The sequence below is a fragment of the Larus michahellis genome, chromosome 5 (assembly GCF_964199755.1).
Source record: "Larus michahellis chromosome 5, bLarMic1.1, whole genome shotgun sequence".
Taxonomy (NCBI): Eukaryota; Metazoa; Chordata; class Aves; order Charadriiformes; family Laridae; genus Larus; species Larus michahellis.
Genome location: NC_133900.1, coordinates 7,022,370 through 7,046,786, shown reverse-complemented (window position 1 = coordinate 7,046,786; position 24,417 = coordinate 7,022,370). Strand labels below are relative to the sequence as shown.

The following is a 24,417-nucleotide window of genomic DNA, read 5'->3' as shown; positions in this document are numbered from 1 at the left end:
GAGTAGATGTTATCTGGGGCTTCGATGTATCTCTATCTAGTTCGCGGGGCAGGGAAAAAACACATTGCTAGCTACTCGCGAGAAGTTGGCTCTGTCTGTTTTAAACCCGGGAGAAGGGAAAATGAAGACGTAAAAGCCCTGGGCTGGGGCAGCTCCATCCAGCAGCCAGCGCCAGAGCGGGGGGGGGGCCGGGGAAAGCCCCCGGCGCTCGGCGGAGCAGGGTGTGCGCTGCGGGGCAGCTGCTGCGCTGGGTTTCAGTTTGCGCTCTTTCGGGGCGGGGGCAGGGGATCGCTTTTTCTGTATATATATATATGTATATATATATATATATTTATTTTCTTTGGAGGCAGCGAAGGGACGTGGAAGAGCGAGCTTTCGCTGGGAAGAGAGGATCTGCCTCTGTCCGCCGCCGCCCCCGTCTTACCTCGTAGCTTTCCTAACAAAGTAAGAGCGGGTGAAGTCGCCGTGATCGTCCAGCCACGCTTCCACCGCTTCCTGCTCCGGCGGGGGGGGGCAGCTGCGCTCCATGCTCCGCGCCGCCGCTCCCGCCGCCGCTCTGCCTCCTCCCGCCGCCGCTCTCGTTGCCGCTGACTCCCCCCCCCCCCCCACTCCTCCTCCTGCTGCCGGTGGCCCCGGCTTCCCCCTCCCCCCCCACACACACACACACACACACACACACACACCCCGCCTTCGCCCCGCTCCCGGGTGTGAGGGCGGCGGGGTCCGGCCCCAGCGCCGCGCCGGCGGCACCTCAGCGCATCCCCGACCCGTCCCGCAGCGGGCGGCCGGCTCCACCTCCGCCCCGGCCCCGCAGCGCCCCGGGGGGTGCCGCGCCCCGGCCCCGCCCCGCCCCGCCCCGCCCGGCACCGGCGGGAGCCCCCCGGCACCGGCGATGCCCGGGGAGGCAGAAGGAGGCGTTTGTGTCCGCCGGCCGGGGCTGGCGATTCTTTGCGCCGAGGCTGAGCCGGAGCCGTTGGCCCAGGAGGTCCCCACGGGGCCGGGGAAAGAAAAAAAACAAAACAAAACAAAAAAAAAACAGAAAAGCGATGAAAAAGTAAATGGTTCTCCCGGAGTCTGGCAGAGGGATTTTTTCTCTCCTGCCCCCACTTCACAGGTATTTTCTTTTCAAGGCGTGGCCTGTTTCAGCCTGCTTCGAAAAAGTGGTAAACGGGATGTCATTTGGGAGTATTTCACTGCTGGGTGTCAATATATGAGCTTCGATAGACCTCAGCCTGAATATGAGTACTAAAGCCCCGGCTTTTCAATCCTTCGTGCCTACAGTGAGGCTTTCAGGTCTCTTTTAGACATTTGATAAGCACAGCCTGGCTTTGAAGATGCTCCAGACTCACAGCTCCTACTTTCTCTGATATTAGACAGCCAGGCTTGAAATCTTGGTTAATGCTGAGCATCACTTTCACGTATTGTAGTTCCATTCTGAGATATGCATGCGCGCACATTTATAATAATTTATCATCGGCATTCACAACAGACCTTGCACAAAGTGTGATGCACATGTATGGTTTCCCGTGTCGTCGCATGCAGTATCTTTGAAGGTAAGATACGAATAACAAAGAGCAGCATGTTTCCGGGGAAAGGCATATACAGATTCTTTAAATCACTGGTTCCTGTGTAATCAGTTGAGAAATATAATCTAAAATGTTTTCTGCTACTCTTAAACCCCTTTCAGCCTATGCAAGGCAGCACGCTTCACATAGAGCAGACATCCCTGCACGCCTTAGCATTTTTCTTGCAGTGCTTATAAAGACTCGACTTACAGAGGGGGTGGGACTCTGCAGCCGGGGAAGGGGCGGCAGCAGGAACTTCACAGCAAAGGGCTTAAGAGCCTGTCCGTGAGCTTGGGGGAAACGTTTTCTGTGGCTTTGTGTCACATCTGTGCATAGCACTCACTTGGACATGTGTGTCCTTTGGCTATAAGAGTTTGTGTGTAATATGAGACACACAGCAAGGGAAGTTGTGCATGAACATTGCTCTCTTATAAAAGGAATCTCGGGAGAAATGTGCACGGTGACCAAAAAGCAAATATGATGATAAAGTATAAACCAGCGAAGACATGCTGCAAGAGTCAAGCCACTGTGCGAGGCAGAGAGAAATCTTTCAGCGGGGAAATACGGAATTACCAAGCAAAGTGCATCGACAGACAACATGGCAATAAATGAAGCCGATGTTCAGTGTCAAAACCTGGAAAATGCAGTATGTTAGAAAAAAGAACATACGCCCGTCATGTAACTCTCAGATTCCTGAATTAACCATTTCATTTCAGGAAAAGGGTTTTGAGGCTACAGTAGACATAGCAATAAAAGCTTCTAAGCTAGGCAAAGCTTTCGCAAAATATCGCTATGTTAGAATGCCATAGAAGTACAGCAGAAATGTAAAACGTACAATTATAAAATGCAGACTTCATAAATATCTGAAAGGCCATTCCCTGAATGGTCCTGTATGGAATATTGATCGTAGCACTGCTCATCCCATCCCAAAAAGCAAGTGCAGACTTATCAGAGGTGATCTAGACAGGAAAAACAAGAATGACCAAACACATGGAAATATCTTTTCTGTAAAGAGGCAGAAAGAGTTTGTTTACAAAAGGATTAATAGAAATATATAGTTTAATTACAGGTATTTAAAAAGTAAGATGGGATTTTCTGTCTGTCTCATAGGAGAATAACAAGGTAATGGTCAATGAAATTATGTCAGCTGCAATACATAGCATCTCATTTCATGTAATTAGGAGTAGCACTAATAGAAATAAGCATTTATACTGTAGTAACATCCAGTAAGCCCCAGTCAAGAACAGATATTGTACTGAGGGCTGTAAACACGTAATGTTAAACATGAGGCCAGCTGAGGAGCGTGCAGCATCCCTGCGCTTCGTGCCACGAGGTGCTGGCACCCTTGGGTGAAGCCGCCTCTGCTGTGGAGGGGTGCCCAGGCTGGGGCAGTGTCTGTCCGACAGCGTACCAAAGCAGGGGGAGGCCGGGCACGGCTTTGCTCGGGGTTGGCACTCACGCCGTTACTGAGCCTACATGTAAGAATCGGTAAAGCCAATGCAAATGATTATCTTCCTGTGAATTCACTGGCAAAGCCGCGGTTCAAAAGATTGCTACCCAAGCAAAGAATAGCACAGTCTTTCCCAAAAGAAATAGAAATGGAACAGTTAGGGGAAAAAAGGGCTACTTTCTCCGTATCCGATGAATTTCCATGAATAATAATGAACATGCTGTTTTCATTTTTAAGGTGACAGGAGGGGATGAAGGCCAAGCATAACAAAGAAGTGAATGGTAAAAGTGGAAAAAGTCTTCCATAATTTTGGCTTCCAGAGTGCTCTGAAAAAGCTCCATGTATCTCAGCTCACACCCAGCTTTCCAGTTTGTCTCCGGAACTCAGATGACAGCATTGATGTGCAGTAGCTATAAACCTGAAAAGCATTTGCAGTAACGACATACAAATAAATACGACCTGTTCACGTTTAAAAGCTGGTTGTGGCCAAGCAGTACGCTCGAGAGCTCAGCATGGAAGCCAGGGTGCTTTTCCAGCAGTAGGCCCTTCTATAGCAGGACCGATTGATGGAAAAGCTTTTTAGCTGAAGTATTCAGTTTGTAAGTTTTGCGAATACTGTCATGTGAGGAGATAAGAAAGGTGGGGGGTTTTTTGTATGTCCGCGGCACATGAATTAGAAATGCTGCTAGCTCACGATAATTAGTAAGAATACGGAAGTATGTCATCAGAGAAGTATTTATGTATTATTTTATGTTCAAATAACTCTGTATTTATTTAAACTTATCTGAAAGTAATTTATTTCTGTATCATTTCCTTTTAAAAGAGAAGAAAATAAGGTTTCAAATGTCACCATAGTTGACTTATTTGTCTGACTTACTCATGAGATGAACTGGAGCAGCATTTAGCTTTGCTAAGGAGTGGGAATTGGCTGTCTGTCTACCGTCGCTTAAATCTGGAAAACAGTTGGTCCATTTTGGCTCCTAAAACAAGTTTAGGGCTGTACTATATTGCCAGTGAGGCTAGAATATGATAAGGTAGAGGAAACTATTCCACTTCTTTATTAGCCAGCTCCTCTACGCACACACGCAAACACACACCCAGTGGAAGAATCCTGATATTAGTAAAGCCAGTTTCCATTTCCCTTCCATTATGTCAGTTGCATAAAGAGAGCGAAGTAGCAACCAAAATCCCATTCATTTAAAATCTAATTGTTACTTCAGCGATGAAAATACTAAATCATGAGAATGTCTTATCAGGTAATTCTCTCAGTCCCTTCCAAATAATTACTGGAAATGCTTCCCAAACAAACATAGCTATGCGGAGCTGCTCACTCATTGCATAACCTGCCTTCTCCTCCGGGATAACGTTGCATACGTCCTACGGGAAGCCATGTAAAATAGTAGCTTCCTCCTATTTTGATTTGAATGCGATTGAGCATTTGCGTCAATCAAAGCACCACGCGAAATTATTGTTAACCTCAGGAAAGCAGCAGCTTCTCGAAGTTGTTTGTAATACATAGACATTTGTCTGGAAAATACTGTCCAACTTCATCTCCTGTAGAATGTAATTTAGAATTTGAGTTTAACGTATTAGTATTTAATCTGTCAGCTGACCAGTATGCTCAGATTTTATCCTTTTCTACTTTCTATTGGAAGTCTCAGGACAAATTTGAAGACTGTTACCAAGTGTCCGTCTGTCTTTCTCAGCTTTCTCTCCATTAAGCTAAGGAGTGCCACATCTTCCCATCCTTCCTTGAACATCATCTTTTCCAGCCCTCTGATCATTCTTTTTCACTTTGGACATTTCCCAGCTCGTCTCTACCATTCCTGCGGTGTCTCACCACGGGAGGATCGAGTAATCCAGTTGAACACACACCAATACTAAATGAAGCGGAAGGGATATTTTGGGTACCTTGCAGGCGTTATTCATGCTAATACTGTCACCCTTGGCTACGCCTTCTCAGCAACGGCCTGATACTCTCGACCTGTGGTGACCGACTCTGCTCTCTGTTCCCTTTTTCTAAAGACTGGCTGTGTAGTCAGGCGTTGCCTGGGCACCTGCTCACTTCTGTATTTGTATATACGAATCTTTTTAATTTCATCCTGTGCTTGCAGTCCATTTCTCCAATTTATCAAGATTATTTTGAATTCTATGCCTGTCCTCCAAAGCGTACTCGGCCTCGCCAAGCTTAGGGCAAATTTGCTGAAGGGCACGGGTCTGGGCGGCGATGGGGTGTGACGCAGGTAGGTGAAACTGTAGGTGGACTTCTCAGCATCATTACTGGTTTAGCTAGCTAGATCTTCTGGCACCTGCGTGCCAGAAGCACAACTCCAGTGAACATGCAGACACAGCCCTGATCTGGAGAAGGGAGGTGACGCCACGGGCGTATCATGGGGAATACCAACAAATGCAGTGCATTGACCGGTTCAAATGGTCTACAGTCCCATTTGATTGCAGTGCGCCCACTGTGCACCCACGTACTACGTGGGTGTCCATTTCCAGTTGCATTGAGCAGACTTTTCTGGGCTTCTGACACGTTGAAAATTGAAGCTGTGATCAACCTGTTCTTTCTTTTAATGGATACGTAGAGTTTGGCAGAGTTTAAACAGGAGGAAGGAGGTAAGTCGGCAACTTCTGTAGGCCAGATTTCACTCCAGGCCCTTCTCAAGTGCGTAACAAACGCTTTTTTCATTTACATGATACATAGCTTATTTTTAAAGAACTTCTTAGCGCCTACTGGCTGGTTACTTGTTTTCAATTAGCAGTTGCTCTTATTAGTACTTTTACTAGTAATTGTGATTTTGAGTCGAAGTATTGGTTTTGTACTTAGACTTACAGATAATGATGAAGTCAAATTATAGGAGGCTTTTTTTCCTAATCGTGGTTGTTGGGAGGAGGAGACTGAGTGATGGAGTGTATAAATCAAAGATTAGTCGGGTGTTTTTCAAGTACATCTCTTTGCAATTTGGACCGCGCTGTTTAGGACTCTAGGGGCTACTTGTGTATGCGTGAGGAGGAGAACTCCGACTCCACTGGAGTAGTGCAGTAGCTTTCACCCATGTCAGTGGGTCCAGAATTTAATTCAATTCACAGCTTCAGTCTCTCTCTACATTCTCAATTGACAGTTATAAAGAGTTTCCCCCGTGCCCCGTAGCTAAAGGCATCTTTCCCACCACCACGCAGATTTCTGCTATTCTCTTTCTTTCCCGTTTCTGAAACGTAATGCTGCTTCACTCAAGGCTTTGCAGCAGATAAATTGTGTATCTACGGAAGACAGCAGGGTACGTATCAAAACCTGTTGAGCCTCTGACCAGCATTGGCAGAGTGGGCAGCAGCACATACAGCTCAATCTTTTCTGCTCTGAGCATTTGCGTAACATAGCACGGAACGTGGGGGAACACTCTCACGGGGGAAAGCAAGAAGGAAATCCACAGCAGCTTGAAATGCAGGACTCTGACGATGGTCTCCTCATGTTTTCCTAGTAAAAGGCCACGGAACCTCACCCAGCAATTCAGCATTAATGCAAGGTTTTAGAAAGATTATTGGTTTTATACAGGGATTCAAATCCAACATGTCCCCAGGTATGTTAGTTAGTTAGTTAGTTAGTTAGTGAGTTAGTTTTCCTTGCTGCTGAACATTTCCACTGGTTTTCCTTTACATTTCTCTCTCTTCAGTAGCATGTATGGAGCTATTATGATTTTTTCCAATAGATTAGAAAGTCATCTATTCTCCCATTTCTATAGTTGTAGACCGTAATTCTCTGTTAAGCTTCTCACACGTTAGCCTAACAATCGGAGTTTCCAAAGGCTCCCTGTCATCACAAATATCATCAGTAAAGCCCTTGCTTTTCTGGAGATGTTTTTTTCAGCACATTTTCCCAGTAATGAGCTCTCTGAAAGCAGAGAGGTGTGATAACACCAACAACTCCTACCCGCTGTCCCCCGTCTCGTACCATAAGAATAACTTTTGCCTACATGTTGCTCTGAGAATGCCTCTCTGCTTGGGTCTGCCATTACCGTTTCTTTCTTTCCAGAGTCACTGCTTTTCACAAAATCTTTTTCCATCTTGGACACGAGACCGGTTTTATCTGTTCTTTTAATGAACAACTTTGTCTTCTCTGTGTTAAAATATAGTCCAGACCTTACTAAGTGATCTTAGTTGGTCTATATTAATGGCCTGCCCTTCACATTATTTATCAGTCTATAACTTTTTGTAAATGGGAACTTTTTGCAGCAATAATTTTATATTTTTGTTCAGATCACTCAGTATGGATTTGGTCCATTTAATATGGACCACCCTGATATTATACATTGCTGGGGTTTTTATCAAGAATGCTGTGAAGTCGTGAGCCAAAGCCCTACCGAAATTTTACGGAAGTCTCCTTTATCAAACTAATTCACAATCTCATGGGAAAATAGGAAGGGTTGCTTTTTTTTCCTGACAAAACTCATTTTCTATGTTGACTGGCGTTAATTGTACTATCATCCTTTAATTGTACGCTGATTGCTTCCTGTACCAGCCTTTCCATCAGTTTTCCTGACATTGATGTCAGGCAAAATGATCTGCAATTTCCTTATTAAATAATGGAACAATGCTTGCTTCTCCTCTGCGTTCAGGAACTCACGTGGGATTTCAGGACCTGTTTTTCTTAGTTTGGTTCTTTTTAACTTCATCTTACTGAAGTTTCGGGTTGATACCTGTTAAACGGGTATTGTTTTACTTCCTCATATTTTGGAATCGTAGTAGTGAACACATGAATTTCTGCTTCGGTAGATGACATGAGGAATATTTTAGTGGCACGGAGCTGACTAATCTTTCAGGTATTGTTACTATCGCTAGGAAATCTTCATAACCCAGGCTATGACATTCACAAAAGTGTATATGCAGTTAATGTCGTTGTTTTCTATCTTGCCATAATGAGTAAAGCTGCTGGTTAGTCATTGCCCTGGGAACTCTGTGAAGCATCTGCTGGACACTGTCTGAGGTGCCCAGGAAATTCGTATCACAATGCACTCCTGCTACAAATAGGTAAAAGTAATACATTTGGCTAGTGCCAAAGTTTGAAAGCATTTTATGAATCTAAAATTATACGCTCTCACTGACATTATTTACTTAGAGTAATAGAAGACTTGATCTTGTCCAGACCCCAAAGTAATTAAACTGTGGAACATTTCCTATTGATCTGTGTGGAAGACATTTTTGAAATAACAGGTGTTCCTTTCACCCAGCTTGCACTCAACTGAATAAATTAACTGGTTTTGACCCATTAGGAGGAAACATACTTTAGTAACACTCTGATCTGATTTACTCATGAGAGCGAGCATCGTTGGTATTCCGTATGCATCGCTGATACCAGAAAAATAGTTGTGAATGAAAACCATCACTATGCTTTCGAAAGACCGCAGCTGGAGCCAGGGCTTCTTCGCAGTGGAAGCAGTACCACAAATGTATCTCTAGCTTGAGTGGGTATGTCATCAAATATTCACATATTTTTCTAATTTATAGAAGGAGGGGGGGAATGGAGGTCTGTACCCAGGCCAATACAGAGCCTACAAGTAAACACAGAATATATCACTGACGTATTATGCAGCGAGCATAAAAATTGTTTTCAGGGCGTTTTAGGAGTGCACAGGCATATTCTGGTAATTAAGTAAAGCATTAACCTGCAATTGTGAAAGACAACCCAAAAATTAGAATAGAGAGATTACTTGTGTATATGTAACACTGATATTATAACTTAAACTAAAATTATAACCCCCCTGCTCTGGCAGGGGGGTTGGAGTAGATGATCTCCAGAGGTCCCTTCCAACCCCTGTCATTCTATTATTCTGTGATTCTGTGATTTCTGTAAAGGTGTAACCACAGAATCGTCACTGTTTTGAAAAAGCAGGAAAGCGTGTAAGAGATGAGTTTGTAACTCAGGCTGACTGCAGCACTGCTAAAGGAATAGATTGGGCCTGTGTGGCCTTTTAATTATACTCAAGAACAAAATGTATGAGCACAGTCAGATTGGAAAGAGGGTGTTACACACGAGTCTGTGTCTATTTCTGGATCCCATTTGATTTTTTTGGAGGGGTATGGCACACTCGGGATCCTTCCATTTTCTCCTTCAGTTTTCATGCCTGTCCCTCAAGACACCTGCGGTGCAGGCATTTGTTCAGCCGAGGCAGCTGGAGTGACTGTGTTGCCAGCGTGCCATCGCTGATCCCAGATCAGCGGCAGTCTGGTGCAGAGGTGTTCCCCACAGCGCCTCTTCACCCTGCCTCATCTCTTTACTTTTGTCAAAGCTTTGGCTGACCTGAGGACCTGCAGCCTTGAAAACCTTTTGATACTAGGTAGCTAGTTTCTGTCTGGTAAATAAAAGACGAAAATTATTAGGGCAAATCAGTGAAGTGGCTCTTTAGACTCTCCCACCCAATAGCTTGGGGTCAGCGCCAGCCTGCCTTCCTGAACAAGTGAAACTGTATTTCTCAAGAAAAGAGTGCGTGATCCAAGAGCTACTGGGTCCAAACTGTCATGGCTACCTATCTTTTCACGCTTGGTGTTCTGTTTCTGAAATTGCTACTTACCTTTCGTCGCCGGCAGGTTGCACACCGTTCGGTTCCTGAGGCAGGGGTTGTCCATGGCCGCACGTTTCTGCAGCATTTAGCATAGTTGGTACTTCACAAGCTGCTGTAAAACCAATACAAAGTAAAACAATTTTTGTTGGAGCCCAAAACCCATTTGCGTCTCTTAAAAGCTTTTCTATTACTCAGCGGCCCCTCATTGGATCAGCGAGGACAGCAATAGTCGTCGCTGGCCCTGTACTGCAGATGGCTATAACCAAGTGGAAAGAATACGTGATCTGACTTAGGCCATAGAAAAAGTTTCCGTCGTAGCTAAAATTACATCCGATGAATCACTCGCTTTTAGTATCGTGTCTAGTCTTCTGAACCACTGGGGAGCTGACTTTTGATCTACCTGTGCTTTCTGTAGCCCTGGGGGTTACACGGCTGCTTCTGGCAGCTTATACCGCATCCTAGGAGAAACAGAAAGTTATGTCCATGGCGTGTTGCAGGCTGCAAGCAACACCGCCAGATTCTCAGCTGTGGCAGACCTGATTTGGTACCTTTGCTCCCCAACGGATAATGTGAGCGTCTGAAAGCAGGACGCGCCTCACCGGTGACTGCCTGATCTGCTGGCCCGTGGGCTCCTGGAGAAGGAGAAACTCGGCTACTCAGGCCTTGAAAGCAGGTAGCTGGCTCATCCCTGAGCGGGGCCAAGCTCCTAGGCGTACTCTGAGGGAGTTCTGGAGTATAACAGGGATTTAGTGCCCGAATGGGACACCGGTATGCACGAGTGGCTCTGTTCAAGCCTTTAGGCCGTCGGTTAGATACCTTGGGATTTAAAATGCCAGCAGTGCCGTACGGAAGGACTCCCGGAAGCCACAGCCACGCATCGGTGGCAGCTGTGGCAGCCACGCATCGGCGACCAGCTACCTGGGATTTTTCACTTTAAAAATGTAGGCATAATTTTATTTTGGTGTAATATGAGAATGTGAACTATGGCTTTCATCCTTCAAAAGCAAAAAGTCTCATATCCAATAAGGGAGGCAAGTACCCGCATGTAGCTGTTGCGGCACCCCGCTTTTAAGGCCTTTAGTGTAGACTTTAGACCAAGGGAGAATCAAACTGTGTGGGAACAAAGCCGCCAGAAAGAGCTAGGTACACGGGGACAGGGATATGGAAATAAGCACATAATTTTGCTAAATGTTTCCAGTTCAGAACAACAATATTAAGGAGACTTTTGATGACCCTAAAACTCCTTCCAGCTGCTTGTGAGCTGCGGGCTGCGCCTGACATTCCTGCTTTCCGGCTGCGAAGGCTGGTCTCTTTTTAGAAATCCAAAGGAAAAAAACATTTAATTTTTATTTGAGCTTATTGAATTAATTTTAATTTTATCTATTTCCCAATTTAAACGGTTATGTGGGAACAGAAGTTCGTGTGGTGTTCTAGCGGCTCCAGTAACACTCTGAGCAGCCTCGAGGACATGAAAGGCGACGCAGCGTGGGCCAGCCTGCGAGGAGAGCTGAGCCGCAGCCCGGCTTCTCAGTTCATCCTGCACCCAACACACACCTATCCCTCGCCGTTTTCCTCCTTTCCCTACGAGGCTGGACGGGAGAGGTGCGAAACAGACTGAAAGGCAGGATTTGTGTTGGGGGGGGCGGTACGTGGCCTTTATCCGTCATTTTGTTTTCCTTTGTTAGTGATCTAGAAGCGGGATTTCCTGTGCTTTATAAGAGTTTGGTGCTAGCTAGCGCGCGTGGTGAATGCTGCCAGTACAGTAACGTTAACAGAGAAAAGCATATGCAGAAAAGTACGTGCAGTACCGGACTTCAGTACTTTTATACTATGTAATCTGAATTTGCAGTGTACACGTTTCGATTGTAACTGCCAAAATCTATTTTATCTTTGACAGCTGACTTTATGGCTTTTGTGGGGAAATCGCACCGCTTATTAAGTTGGTACTGACAGGATTGGATTCTGTGTTTACAGGAGAACGGCTACTGCAGGCCCCCCTGAACAACATCTCTGCCGCTGCTCTTACTTTAAGGTCCTGAAAACCCAGGATAAATCAGGAAACATTTGCCACCGTATGTTCTTTCAGCGTAAAGGAAATCCAACATACTATTGATAATTGACCCGAACAGTTCTTTTGATAAATTTACGTCTCCTCTCAATCTGCTGTTGAAGTGCCTTTCAGACATGGATTCATTTATCCTTCCAGCATTTCTGTCTTAGGCAAAATCGTTTTGTTAGTTTGTAGGAGCTAAATCACAGCTATTCCCTTTAGTTACTTAATGGCGGACTCTTAATGTCTTGGTCTCTCTCTGTGTGCAAATAAAAATACGACCTTGTTTTGCTACTCACAGGTAGTCTGGGGAGATAAGAGAATACAGAGTTGGATGGTAGGAAAAATAGCAAAAGTGGGGAAAAAACCCCAAATCAGTCTTCTTGATGGTTTTGAATTTTTAGTGAGGTTGAAAGATGTTAACTTTACATGGACTGATATTCAGTTTAAATGATGCACGGAGCGTAATATTACTACTAGGGAAAACAAATTTTGCCGTTGCTGTAATCTTGTAATTCTATTGCTTCCTAAAGTATGAATTGTTTAGAATGGAAAAATGTATAACAAAAAGGATATAAATATATCCATATATAAACAAGAGGAACGGGAATTCTATAGTGCTTAGAGTTACTAATAAGGAAAGAAAATCAAGAAATATAAGTCGTTCTTAAACTAGTCGGTAAAGTTGAAAGTGAATGCTGCGAGTCCTCCCAAGTGCTTTCCAGCCATAAAAGCTTGTAGAACGTAGATTTTAACACAGATACAACCCGGCTGAGCACTGAGCTGAAACATGCATAGTACTATTGTTTTCAGTCGCTTACAGTTTTTACTCGCTGCGCTGGTTCCCGAAGGTTCAGCCTGTTTTTCATCCGGAGCGGCTCAAAGCATTAGGACAGTTTGATCACTTTACGTCTCAGTAGGAAAGCTTCAGATTGAAACAACCCCCCTCGTTCGAAAATAGAGCTTCTTTCTTTTTTCTTTTCGTTTTTCTCCAGCAGTCTTGCGGTTTCTGAAGAGCTATGCTCATGGACCGTAATATACAATAATTTCCGAAGCTCTTAGTACAAGTTAATTAAAAAAAAAAAAAAGAGTGTCTTTCAGTTTGTGTGTTTATCTGTGTCTTTGAGTATCTGGCAGTTCCTTTAACTCCAGGATCCTTCAAATCCGCTAACGAGCATCAGGCAAATCTGGTGGGAAGATAAAGACAGCAAAATGGCGTGAACATCTCAAAAAAATGAGCCCCATTGAAAAGAGACAGAGCGTTAACGCCCTCATTGAGAGCCCGGGTGTCACCGAACATCCCTGGAGAGGACGTGCCCATGTGGCAGAGCGCTTCACAGCCTCCCGGCGCTGGAGCTTCCACTGGAGCTCTGCACCATCCCAGACAGGTGTCAGACAGTGAGGGCTCTCCTGTGCGGGCTCTTCGCTGCCTGCAGTGTTAGTATAATTCAATTAAAAATCTGTCAGTCGCAAAATCCAAATAGAAAAAGTGCAGCTGGAGTGATTCTGATGCTGCCAGAACAAACAGCGCACCCGCTTCAGGCTGGAATCTACCTGCTCTCTCGCTTCTTTCCCTCTGCTAAGGTTGAACGTAAACATTTCTTACCCACTACTTCAAAAAACAGCGTGAAGATAGCCTAACTTTCATCTGCCCTCCTATTTTTACTTTCTTTTTTGGAAGGAATCAGAGAAATGTCCCTCTCCACATTGCCCATGACCCTGTAAATACCCTTCCAGCTTCCGGGTCAAGAGTAAAGTTCTTCTCTGGTGTCTCTGGTGTTCTCGCCGCGTTTCACCGTATTCCTTCTCATTTGCACTCTTCTCATCACCGGTGCTTGGAAATACCTCATGCTGTAGTGCAAAAGCACAACATCGTCTCCTGTTCGAGTCTCCCTCAGAAAACTCGTCTTTCGTAGCATTTAGAAAGACAAGTTAATAGCAGTAGAGCCATTATTGTGTGCCCACGCACACTGGTGGCGCTGGTTTATCGCTCGCCTGACCTCGCCGCGTGCTGCTCACAGATGGGGGCTGCTCAGCCAAGGTCCTTGGGACACAGACCGGGCCTTTGTGTTCGGTACATAGTGTCGCTTCTGTTCTCTGGCTGGATGTCTTGACCTTTAAAAGGCACCTCTGAGCCTGTCAAAATGTGTTTTATTTAATCAAGAATGTAATTGGGAGATCGCAAATCTCTGTTACGGGCCTGAAATTCTCTCTGCGTACTGTTCATGCCAACCCAACTTTGTCCACACAGATGTTCACGAAGCTCTAATAAAAAGAGCTGTAAACGCAAAAGAAAAGGCCTTCAAAAGGATGAGAAAAGCTTTTCTTAGCATTACTTTCCTCCTTGTTAACGAAACGGGCAATTTGAGTTCAGGTTAACCTGGGTTTATTCCAAAAAATGAGAAAAAATATGACGATACTTTATTCCTCGGCAGAGTTGAGCTACGCCCAACACAATGAAACGGAACAATTTAAAGACAGCCATTAAAGGTGGAAACATTTGTGTAATCAACAGCAATGTTCCCTGCAGTACAGGACATTACAAGGGAGCTGGTTGTGCTGCAGGCCTTGTTGATTTTTCACTAAGTAGAGTAGGAACTTTCTGCGTAAATCCCGGGGTGCTGCGGCAGGAAGGTGGCCGTGTAATCTGAGCTGTCTGACCCCGGCGAAGCAGCAGGCTGTAAGCTCGCTGCCTAAAGAAAGTATTAAAAAAATCAGCACTGGGAGGAGAACTCGCTGTTTTATTAATGTTTATCAGAGTAAAGCAGTGAAATAACTGAAGCGATACGCGCGGCGCGTAAAAGCAAGGGAGCGAAAGGAAAAAATGCTTTTGAAGTGTGCCCCGGCCCTCTCTCAGAGAGCCGCTCGTCCATCTCCCCTCCAGCTCGTCCTGTCGAACAGCTGGCACAGGGCGTGCTCCGCAGGCGACGAGCCGCATCGCTCATACAGCTGTGCTAGCGGCAGCACAGATGCTTTTCACTTGCGCTTGGTAGCTCCTCGCCAGCTTCCAGAGTCTTGGCAGGATCGTTCACAGATGTTCGACACGGCAGAGATGAGGCATAAATTCACTGAAAAGGGACGTGAAGTTAACGCATAGACCCGTCTTTATCAGACTCTATAAAGTCCATCTCCGCGGATCTGGTAGGAAATGACAGATGCACATTGCATTAAAATTCCTTCTTGAAAGTTACATATCCCAGAAATTAAGGAAAGAAGCCTTTTCTGCTTTATTTGTATGTAAGAACTTTGACGTCCTTGTGAAAGGCACTGGTCTGTCACTGCTGGGGCCGAGGTCCTTATCCACAGAGCACCGTGCAGGGCTCGCCCTTCAAAGAGCCTTTTAATGTGCCTGAAAAGTCACTTAGATTTCCTCGTCCTAGATGAGTCTCTGCCTGTTCACATCCCTTGGCTCCCTCAGGTCGCTGCAGCTTTGCCAATAGTGAAAGTCGTAATGACTTTCTTATGTTAACACGGTCGACTGGAAAGTGACTGGAATAAAAACCCTCACTTCTCGCACGCTGCCAAACAGCCTCCAGATGGGTGGTGGGCTTAGTTCCTACTCACTGGAAGTTTTCATAGAAAGAAGAAAGCTGGAGGCAGCACACAGACGCCATTTACTTAAGTGCGCGTTCTCCTACAGGTTGTGGTTTAACTCCTTCGCTGTGTCTGGCAGCTCTGCAGCCTCTGACTCTCCGCTTCATTGCTGCGCAGCAGCCTGGCAGAGGCGTGGGGCTGGAGTATCCTTCTCTTCTTCTCAAGGCCTCGCGCGTGCTGTGGTTGACTAAACCTCCTCGTCGAGAGCTTTCACCCTCAGGGCAGTTCCAGAGAGTACTGCCGTCTCCCCCGTCCTCCTCAGCGGTGCTGTCGGAGTGGTCGGGAAGTCGCTTGGGATGAACGCCAGTACACGTGAGCGCGGGATTTAGACCAAGACCTTTCCCATTATCCCTAAGGACTAAACCAGTCCCTATAGAAGTCAGTGGAAACTGACGTGGCCCTAAGTGTACATTTATAGGAAAAGAAAAAAGCAAACTAATAACCGACAAGAATTGTTTTAACAAGAGAATCTAATTTTTCCCTTTTCACCGTGTGTTATTCAACGTACGGTGTATTTGCTGGCCAAGGAGGGAAGTCTGGGGAATCTATTCATTTTCCTCCGCATTTAAACAAACACTTTCTCATAACCATGACCAAGAAAGGAAGCAAAAGTACTTAGCAAACTTATATTAAGTGTTCTAACTCAATGTTTATATTTTGTTCCTGAAAAATATACTGACTGTATTGATAGCATAGCAGCGTTCAGCTCCTGCAGTCTGATGTGGGAGAGGGCTCGGTGAATATTTTTAACCTTGTATGGAAACTGAATTTTGTTTTTCAGAATACCTGCAGCTCAGAACAGTCTGAGCCATTCTGAAGCAAAAACTGTGGCCTTCAAAGAGAGTTCCTACCACTCCCCCGGGGAAATCACGTCTGGGAGAAGAAAGCCAGGAGTGTCCAGAGATAGGTCTCCCTCTGAGGAAATCTGTCGCTTCCCCTAACTTTTGAGTATTTCGGTAATACGATTTTAAGACAGAGGTTTTATGAACACTAAGGATACTCCTATAGGAAGACGATTTCTTTCAACCCGATAGCTGTCTTAGATCAATTCCAAATCGCTGCATAACGCCACTACTAGCTAAGGTTTTCTGGATTTGCATTTGATGGATAAACCTGTGATTTCACTTACTAATCCGGAAGCGTCTGAAGATAAACACCAATATTTATGAAATTGTACTCTATTCCCCTAAGTCTGTATTTTCAGGGGTCGTGCCAGAAGTTCTTACTTTGGGAAATGTAAATCAGATTTAAAATATGTGATTGAAAAGATAATTTGGTCTTGAGAAGCAAAAATATTTAAATTTTGTTTACTTTTTAGTCTCATCTCATTCATTTTGAATACTTCATGCTACAGTTCCCTTGTGTGTAAGTAAACTTTTACTAGCTAAGGATGAGCTGCAGCTTCCAAATGCAATCTCCAAAGAAAAAGGAAGAATAATGAAGAACTATTGTATCTTAAGAATACATCGGAAGATTTGGATAAAAGATTTTGATTTCTTTCCAGCGCTTATCATCCCAATTATCAAAATAACGGCCCTCCGGCCACAGAAAGGATAAGTCATAAACCGCATGGCATGGCGGATTTCGTATTTTTAACGAACAATGTTGTCATTGTGTGGCTCGGTTTCCCTCGGGGAAGTCCCACATCTTTTGCAGAGTTGAAACAAAATGTTTTGCTTTTACGTATTTGCTGCCTTGAAATAAACTGAATTAATTGTGATGATGAAAAAAGGAGGAATTAGGAAAGACGGGTATTTTATGGCAAGGAGTGGCTCGTTTTTTCATATTTCTGTGGTAACGACAGGATACATAGATTCACGCCCATCATTAACCTCACCAAATGCAGTAGAAAATCGCAGGCTTAGGATGAGAAATGGCTGTAGTGCTACCCGGATTCGTCTTTGCTGTCCACTTCACCGTCATATTCTCATCACTACTGCAAAATTGAATAGATTTAAGAAGCACGGTCAGACTTTACGCATCGGGTCAAATTCTTCTCTTTACCCTACGCTGTCTGTTGGGAGTGACTCATTTCCCTAGGGTTTATCTAGATTTATGCCAACGTAGTGAAAAGCAGAAGCTTATTCAAAATGATATTTTGTCCTCTTTGGGAGATTTGCACCTGAAGTGGTGTTTCTATCAGAACTGTAAGGAAGCGCCAAATCTGGATGATGGGAATGTGTTTGTTTCACCTTGGGGATTTTGCTTTAAAAGCTGTTACAGTTTTGCCTTACACTACCACCTGCAGCTTTTTCTAAAATGGCATTTGTACTGCTTGCGTACCGCAGTAGTTTACAGAAATGGTCTTGTCTCTGTCCCCACGGGGATGCTTAGTCCTGCCCATCAGTCTGAAGTTCTCTGAGTGACCAAGACAGTGGACGATCCAGACCAGCCCTGGGGACTTTGCTGCCACAGAGGAAGTCCAGTGATGTTCGGTAAGAGCTCAGCGTAGATATAGGTTATCTGTATGATCAAACGAAGTAAACAGCTATCCTCTGGATTCAAGAATATTTGTTCTGGTGCTTTAAGGACCTTATTTTCCGTAACTCTGTGAGTTTAATTCAGATTTACATTGGTAAGGAGAGGAGATTCGAGTCATTTTTGCTCAGAAATAGCAGGTAGAAAAAGGAAAACAACAAAGGGTCCTGACAATTATTTCTTGGCAATTCCAACTTCCCGTTCAAAGCAAACACACATGCTTTTTTCAAAATGACGCAGATGTCTCCGCACGTCCATAGCTTGGGAAGACGCAGATGGACTCATGTTTTGAGAAAAAACAACAGGCAGTCAGTTTGGAGAGGAAAAGCAGTCTTTGATATTTGGTGGCTGTTACTTTTTGATAGAGGCACGCATACGCAGCCAGCCCTGCCCTAAGCGCGGGAGAGCTGGGTGGCCTGACTGTCCCCAGCTGCCGGTGCTGCTCTCAGAGCCAGAGCGCGCTCTGCCGTGCACGCGTGGCGCGGAGGGAGAGCGCGGCGGGCACAGGCAGGCTGCGATGGGACGTGGCCACCAGCTCTGTCCCCACAGTTGTGCTGTGGGGATGGTGGGAGGCCATGCCCAGGGCCGGAGGCGTGCGACAGGGGGGGCTTAGCGCGGGCCGGGAGCACACCAGTCTCGCTCGGCACACTCTCCTGTTTGAATTGGCTTCTCTGTGGAAATGAAGAGTTTCCACCTCACAAATTAATCTATGGCTGCGGTGCAGAGACCAGCAATAAAAGACCTGCGGAAAGATGAGTGGAAAGCTGGAGCTATGAACCAGAGGGAGACACTGAGTACCTTAGCGGCTCAAGTTCTCAGTTTCATCAGCAGGGCTTCCAGCAGCGCCATTTCTTCCCATATACAAGTAGGGGTTTAGTTACGCTTTCTTCTGATTTTCTGCCATTTTTGTCTAATTGGCTAATTTTTAGTGGCTCAATATAGCAGTGTCAGAATTCCTTAACTCCGTTTCTACCACTGTCATCATCGAGGACTATTTTTGTTGTAACCGATGATTTATTATAACTAACTATTAATTTATTTCTGGGCATAAATAAATAAAAAATAGTCACCGACCAAAATAGTTCATAACTGAACATGAGCAATAATTTACATTATTTAATTATCTTTGCCTCGGGTTACTTCAGCTGCCAACCAGGTATAAAATTATTTTAATTTACAAAGGCACAGCAAGCTTTCCTTCATTAACACTTAGAAAAATGTTTACATAAGAGAAATAAGAGGTGCTGTATCGTGTCAAAGGATTACTGCGGAGGGGAGGAAGGTGTGCTCAATTCACAACAAATATTCCGAATCACATATGGAGCAGTGGACGGAACGTAGGCTTGAAACACCAGCCTGCCATTGTCACCTCACTGAATGTGGCCAGAAGGCACACTAGAAATCCATGGGATCTACTGTGACATAGCTTACCTTTCGCTTGCCTTCTACACTACATTGATCTCTGCTTTTGAATCACTATTTTTCCACGAATCAAGTGATTTGCTATTGGAAAGTACGTTAGTGACTGGAAGTGGAGGAAGCTGCCAATTTGTCTTTTCTACGAGATCAGCCAGGAATCAGCAAACTGTCAGACAAGGCTTTATTCCTGTTGCTGACGGAAGACGCGTTGCCCTGCCTGCTTTCACATTTCCAGCCAGGACGATTACAAGTCTGCCATCCACCTACGGCTTGTACAGGCAAGACTTCTGTCTCCTTTGGAAATTCCCCGTACTGTCGGTGACAACAGGTGGCGCTCTGAGTTGACCAGTGTAAAAGAGTACGAGAGAGATCAGAGAAAGAGAGAAATGGGTTTTGTTGGGGTCAGTTATAAACAGCAGGAGAAGAGAGGCTTTTATTTCATCACCGGAGCAAATGGATACTCTTGCATGTTATCCCTGAAAGGCTCCTTAAGTCTTTTATCCAACCAGACTGGAAAAACATATATATCTCAGAAGCTTTTGCACTCTACCATAAAGTACTTGGTTATTAGGGAAACTTCAAATTCCTTTTACCGCTGCAAGAATAAAATCGTCGCTTTGGAACTTGCCTTCTGTTAAAAGGAAAAAAAAAAACCTATCATTCTTTCCAGGAGCTTAATCAGAAAAAGTTTTCAGGGAAAATTTTCGTTACGCTCGCTTACAAGCTCCGCGTGGCGCAGATTCAGCATCCGATTACGCAGCAGGGGCTGCGCAGCAGTGGCGAGGGCTGGTGGGTGCTCACAGGCCCGTTGCTTGGCAAGGTAGAGCAGCGTGTAGCTTTGGCTACGCCAGCTTTAGCCAATAAAACGATTGCCAGTATCTAATACTCTTCATATGGGATTAAGACGAGAGGGAATTGCTGGGAAATGGCTACAGCGGTCAGACATCTGCCAAATGATAGTCTCTTGGGACAAATTGTGACTGCCTTACTGTCAACTAGGTTTCTGTTCTTTAAAAGGGGAGATGATAAACTCCGCTAATACCTCACTGGGGACCAAAATGGATCAGAGTACCTTAGCGCTCCTTCCTTCAGCGTCCTAAGGGCTTTCTACAGTATGGCAGGTCATATTCCTGGTGGAAAAGAAGATGCGTTACACCTTTGCTTGTCACAAGGCTTTCACTGGCCTGAGCAATAACTTTACATTGCTGTGACTTCCCCTTAAAACGGGGTAGATAATTCACAGCAGAAAGCGGGGGGTTGAACTGAAGCGTTCGATACTGATGAAATGGTTAATGATCTGAAATTATTTAGGGGAACAGGCCTTATTATATGTAGTGTTGTAGAGAAGGACACTTTCCTGACTCGTTTCACGTCCCCGATGCAGGACGCGTTTCTGGCAGACAGTCATTTTGGGAGGCTGCTGAGCTGGGTCCTGTTCAGGCTCCAGCTACTCGGACTCGTAAGGTTAATGCCCCCCAGTGCAGATTAGTTAAAGTTTCTTATCAAGACTTGTCCTTCCTCCAGCAGAGGTTACCGATCCCTAAAGTTTGGTGCCACAACTATGTAGGAAATTTGTGCTAAACGCCATTAATTCAGAGGAAAAAAAAAGGCAACTCAAACTACTCTTAGTAAAACTTGAACTAACCTGGATTATTTTGAAATATGTGTCTTAAGGACTTAACTACCTGTGAATTATGTCAACAAATGTAAGGAAATGCTAATCTAGAAGTGTGATTATGACAGAAGCCTTTTCATCCGGTTGATTTGCAGCGAAAAGAAGACAAGTGGCTTCTCCCTACGTCTTCTTCTCGAAGGCCTTTTGGTACTGTTTGTTTGAGGAGTGAGGCCTCTCTGAAACCAAAGACAGCCAGAAAAAAAAGAACAATTTAATTTACAATATAATTTACAATTTAATTTAATGCTGAGAAGGCATTCTGAGAAGTAATGTAGCTGAGGGAGAGTGAGATAAATAAGCTTGCACTAATGTCAGCGCTAATAAGGAACCTGTTTGCAGCAGCAGAGGGAGCGTGGTCAGAACTAGCTCAATTATGCCTGAGCTGTATTTCAGCGGGCGGTGCAGATAAAACCGGACAAACACTGCAGTGCCTGTGTTTGAAGGCCAGCTCTCATGGCAGCAGAATACTGGAGGCTATTCCAGATGTGCTCGTGGGGCATTTTCACAAATTCTTATTTTCAGCATGCAAGGAGATGGAAAGCTTTCTCTTAGTCTCCTAGAAGAGAGTTTTGGAGAATGACACACAAGTACACGAGTCTCGCTTCAAAGGCTGCTATGGGTTTCATGGTAATTTAAGAGTCCGTTGTGTAATGCACTGGATGGGAAGTCAACGGAGTTGGTTTCTAACATTTCATAGAATCACAGAATCACCTAGGTCGGAAGGGACCTTTCAGATCATCTAGTCCAACCATGAACGTAACTCATGACAAAAACCATCACTAAACCGTATCTCTAAGCACTACGTCTACCCGTCTTTTAAATACCTCCCGGGACGGTGCCTCAGCCACTTCCCCGGGCAGCGGCAGCTTGTTCCAATGCTTGATAACCCTTTCAGTGTAAAATTTTTTCCTAATATCCAGTCTAAACCTCCCCTCTCTCGGAGCTTATTTCTCCTCCTAGCTCTAGTCTGGTAGGAGCTAAGAGTCTAAATTTACAGGACAGCTTTGTATTACAGATATTTCACTCTTCTAAATAGAGTGGGAACACGAAATTCAGGTTCTGAAGTGCTGCCGTAAGACCTATAATAACTAATATTAAACATTACCTTGAGAGGTCACTTTTCCGTTTGATGGTGAGAATGGAGATGCAAGTGTGGAATTCAGCTGTGTGGAGGAAGACTTGGGGGGGCTTTAGAAATGCTGGTCGTTTTAAAACTGCAGCTCCACCTGTGAACTTGCAGGCGTTCCAAATAAAATGCTTTATTCTTTGAAGGTATGTACGCATGGATGTAATCGGCCAAGTAGGCAGTAAAACCTACCTACAGAGCTTGCCTCTGTACATGTTTAGGGAAACAGAGAGATTGTTTTTGACGATTGTGATCATAAATCATAATAAAATGTACAAACTGTGTAGAAAATGACAAACATTGTAAAATGTTGACTGAAAAGTTCAACCAAGCACTAGATACAAATTGGCTTTGAATTCCAAGGTTCCAAGTAAACATATTTTTGCCTCTCTAGATTTATAGAAGCTGTTCTAGTTCTCCACTGATTTCCTCTTTGTTCTCAGAGCTGTGTTTAGATTTGGCTCGTTTGGCCTACTTGAGCAGCCTTGTCTACCGCTAGCCCCTGTGTTTGACTTTCAAGTCGAGCGCTCTTCTGGGGGCCCTCGGCACATCAGTCCCTTGAGGGCTAAGTTTGGCAAGCACAGCATCAATTGCTAGGATTAACTGCCCTTATTGTACGTTGTAGCAACGAGTTAAATGATGGATTTTGCAAAGCTTCTTAAAGAGCCATTTCCTACTTTAGACCAGGGCACGTGCTCTGCTATCTGTTTCATCAAGTGACAGAAGGAACGGCCGTAGCCAAAAGCCAGGAGAGGATAATTCGAACATCTTTAAAAATTGACTCCATGGCGCAGTAAAGTATAATTTCATTTTCCTTCAGACATTAAAAATATTAATAAGAAGTCATTATGAATTTTGAACAGTACAAAGTGTTCAGACCATCTCAACTGTAAGTTTCTTTTGGCGACATTCCAGAGGTCTAGTTTAGTCTTACAGAAAAGATTTTTGGCCTGACACTCTGCTACTTTTGCTGTTCCTTTGTTTCAGTACCGGCAAAGAGAAGCAGAAGGCTGGACCAAGCCATTCTTCTTTGGGGCAGAAGCTGAAAAGATCAAGAACTCTTGATATTATCTTTAACAAAGAAACAGGCTACCAGCTAAGGTCAGGAGTAATGGGAGGTGAGTTATTTCATAACTAGTTTGGATGTCTTCCATGAGCTGGTTAGAGAAAAATGATATAATTCTGAGACGCCAGCAGAGAAAGCACAAATAGCAAATTATTCTAATGAAGGCCTTTGTAGGCAAAGCCTTTCATTACAGCTCTTCAAAACGTGCAAAAGGGCAAAGTAACAAGTGTAAGTACGTTTTATTTTTCCTTTGAAGCAATGCCCAGTGTCACTTGAGCTTCGTTTGTTCAAGTAAGTAGGAATATAGTGACACAAAACCAGATGGTGTTTGCTGTTATGGGATGACAGATGTTCTCTTATCCTTGAGATTATGCAGTTAAGTGTAATGCATTTATAGCTGGGTTATGCAAAATACGGAGCAGCCTCAGCTCCCATTGTCTGCCAGGGCAGCTGGAGGGTCTCGGTGCCTCCCAGGAGGTGCAGAGCACTTAGGAGTCAGGGACCTTATTAGCCGAACTCTTCACCTACACGCTTGCTTTTGAGACGTCCCGATCATCAATTCCATTGAACTCAGTGTTCAGCCTCTTTGGGGTCGCTCTCCAGCGACCCTCTTTAGGCCTGAAATCAAAGACCTTCCCTTCTTTTCAGGAAATGGATCAAATGCCAAGGAACTGTGTCTAAAATGGTCACTTGGTTGATGCGATTATGTGAACGATAACCTTGTTGAAACACACACACATACATACACACATTGCGTAGAGGTAATAACGAGGGATAAGATAATCTTAGTGCTCAGTAGAAAATGCTCAGTAAAAACTAAGCAGTTCCAGATGCTGGGCAACCTCCCCTTGAACTTAACACTGCCGCAGTATAAAAGCATCGGGCGAGCCCTCGAAGCAGCCTGCATCCTACGTGTGTCTTGAACACGCCCGTCCTAGAATTATCAGAGAGTTTTTTCTCCTTCAAAGGAGGTTTCTTTTGAAATGGCAATGAGCATTTTTTGAATTTATTAATGTGGACCCTGAGATGAGGCTGGCAAACGTATAAAAGTCGAAGTCAGATTTCAAGAGCCACCGTAGGAGTTGTTGAAAAGGAAATACAACCATCGAGTGTGCGCAGAAATCTACTCCTTGTCCGTCATGCACAAAGAAATGCACCTTGCAAAGCGGGGCTCTGGCAGTCTGCATTCATTTCACACAAGCACTGAAAATCAGGATCACGTCGTGAGAAGAGTCTGTTCAAGTTACTGTTCCCAGATTTTGTGATCTTGGCTTGAGGGGGATGGTTCCGTATTTTCAGGAATGGTGGAGATCTACACAGCCATGTGACAACAGTTAGAACGTTGGTGGCTTTGGCAGTCTGGGTGTTGATCGTTTTAATCCGAGTTGGGCGCTCCAAAGGGAAGCACACAGTTTTAGTGAATGCTCCTGAAGG

The 24,417-nt window shown here is 44.7% G+C and overlaps 1 protein-coding gene and 1 long non-coding RNA gene across 9 annotated transcripts in view; one reads left to right on the top strand and one right to left on the bottom strand.

The window, feature by feature from the left end:
• Positions 1 to 24,417, bottom strand: part of PDE5A (phosphodiesterase 5A) — a 148,192-nt gene that overhangs the window by 60,650 nt on the left and 63,125 nt on the right. For 2 of the 6 annotated variants that reach the window (XM_074588470.1, XM_074588468.1), the window contains exon 2: positions 9,585 to 9,687. In XM_074588470.1, coding sequence (XP_074444571.1) covers positions 9,585 to 9,667 — 83 coding nt within the window. In that variant the 5' untranslated portion in view covers positions 9,668 to 9,687. Of the gene's footprint in view, positions 1 to 424; positions 4,601 to 9,584; positions 9,688 to 12,446; positions 14,974 to 24,417 lie in introns of those variants that run through there. The other 4 variants (XM_074588466.1, XM_074588467.1, XM_074588469.1 and 1 more) reach the window with 3 other exon arrangements.
• Positions 1 to 24,417, top strand: part of LOC141743688 (uncharacterized) — a 104,555-nt gene that overhangs the window by 73,374 nt on the left and 6,764 nt on the right. For 2 of the 3 annotated variants that reach the window (XR_012587166.1, XR_012587163.1), the window contains exon 6: positions 22,905 to 23,035. This is a non-coding gene — a long non-coding RNA (uncharacterized LOC141743688). Of the gene's footprint in view, positions 1 to 16,000; positions 18,799 to 22,904; positions 23,036 to 24,417 lie in introns of those variants that run through there. The other variant, XR_012587165.1, reaches the window with a different exon arrangement.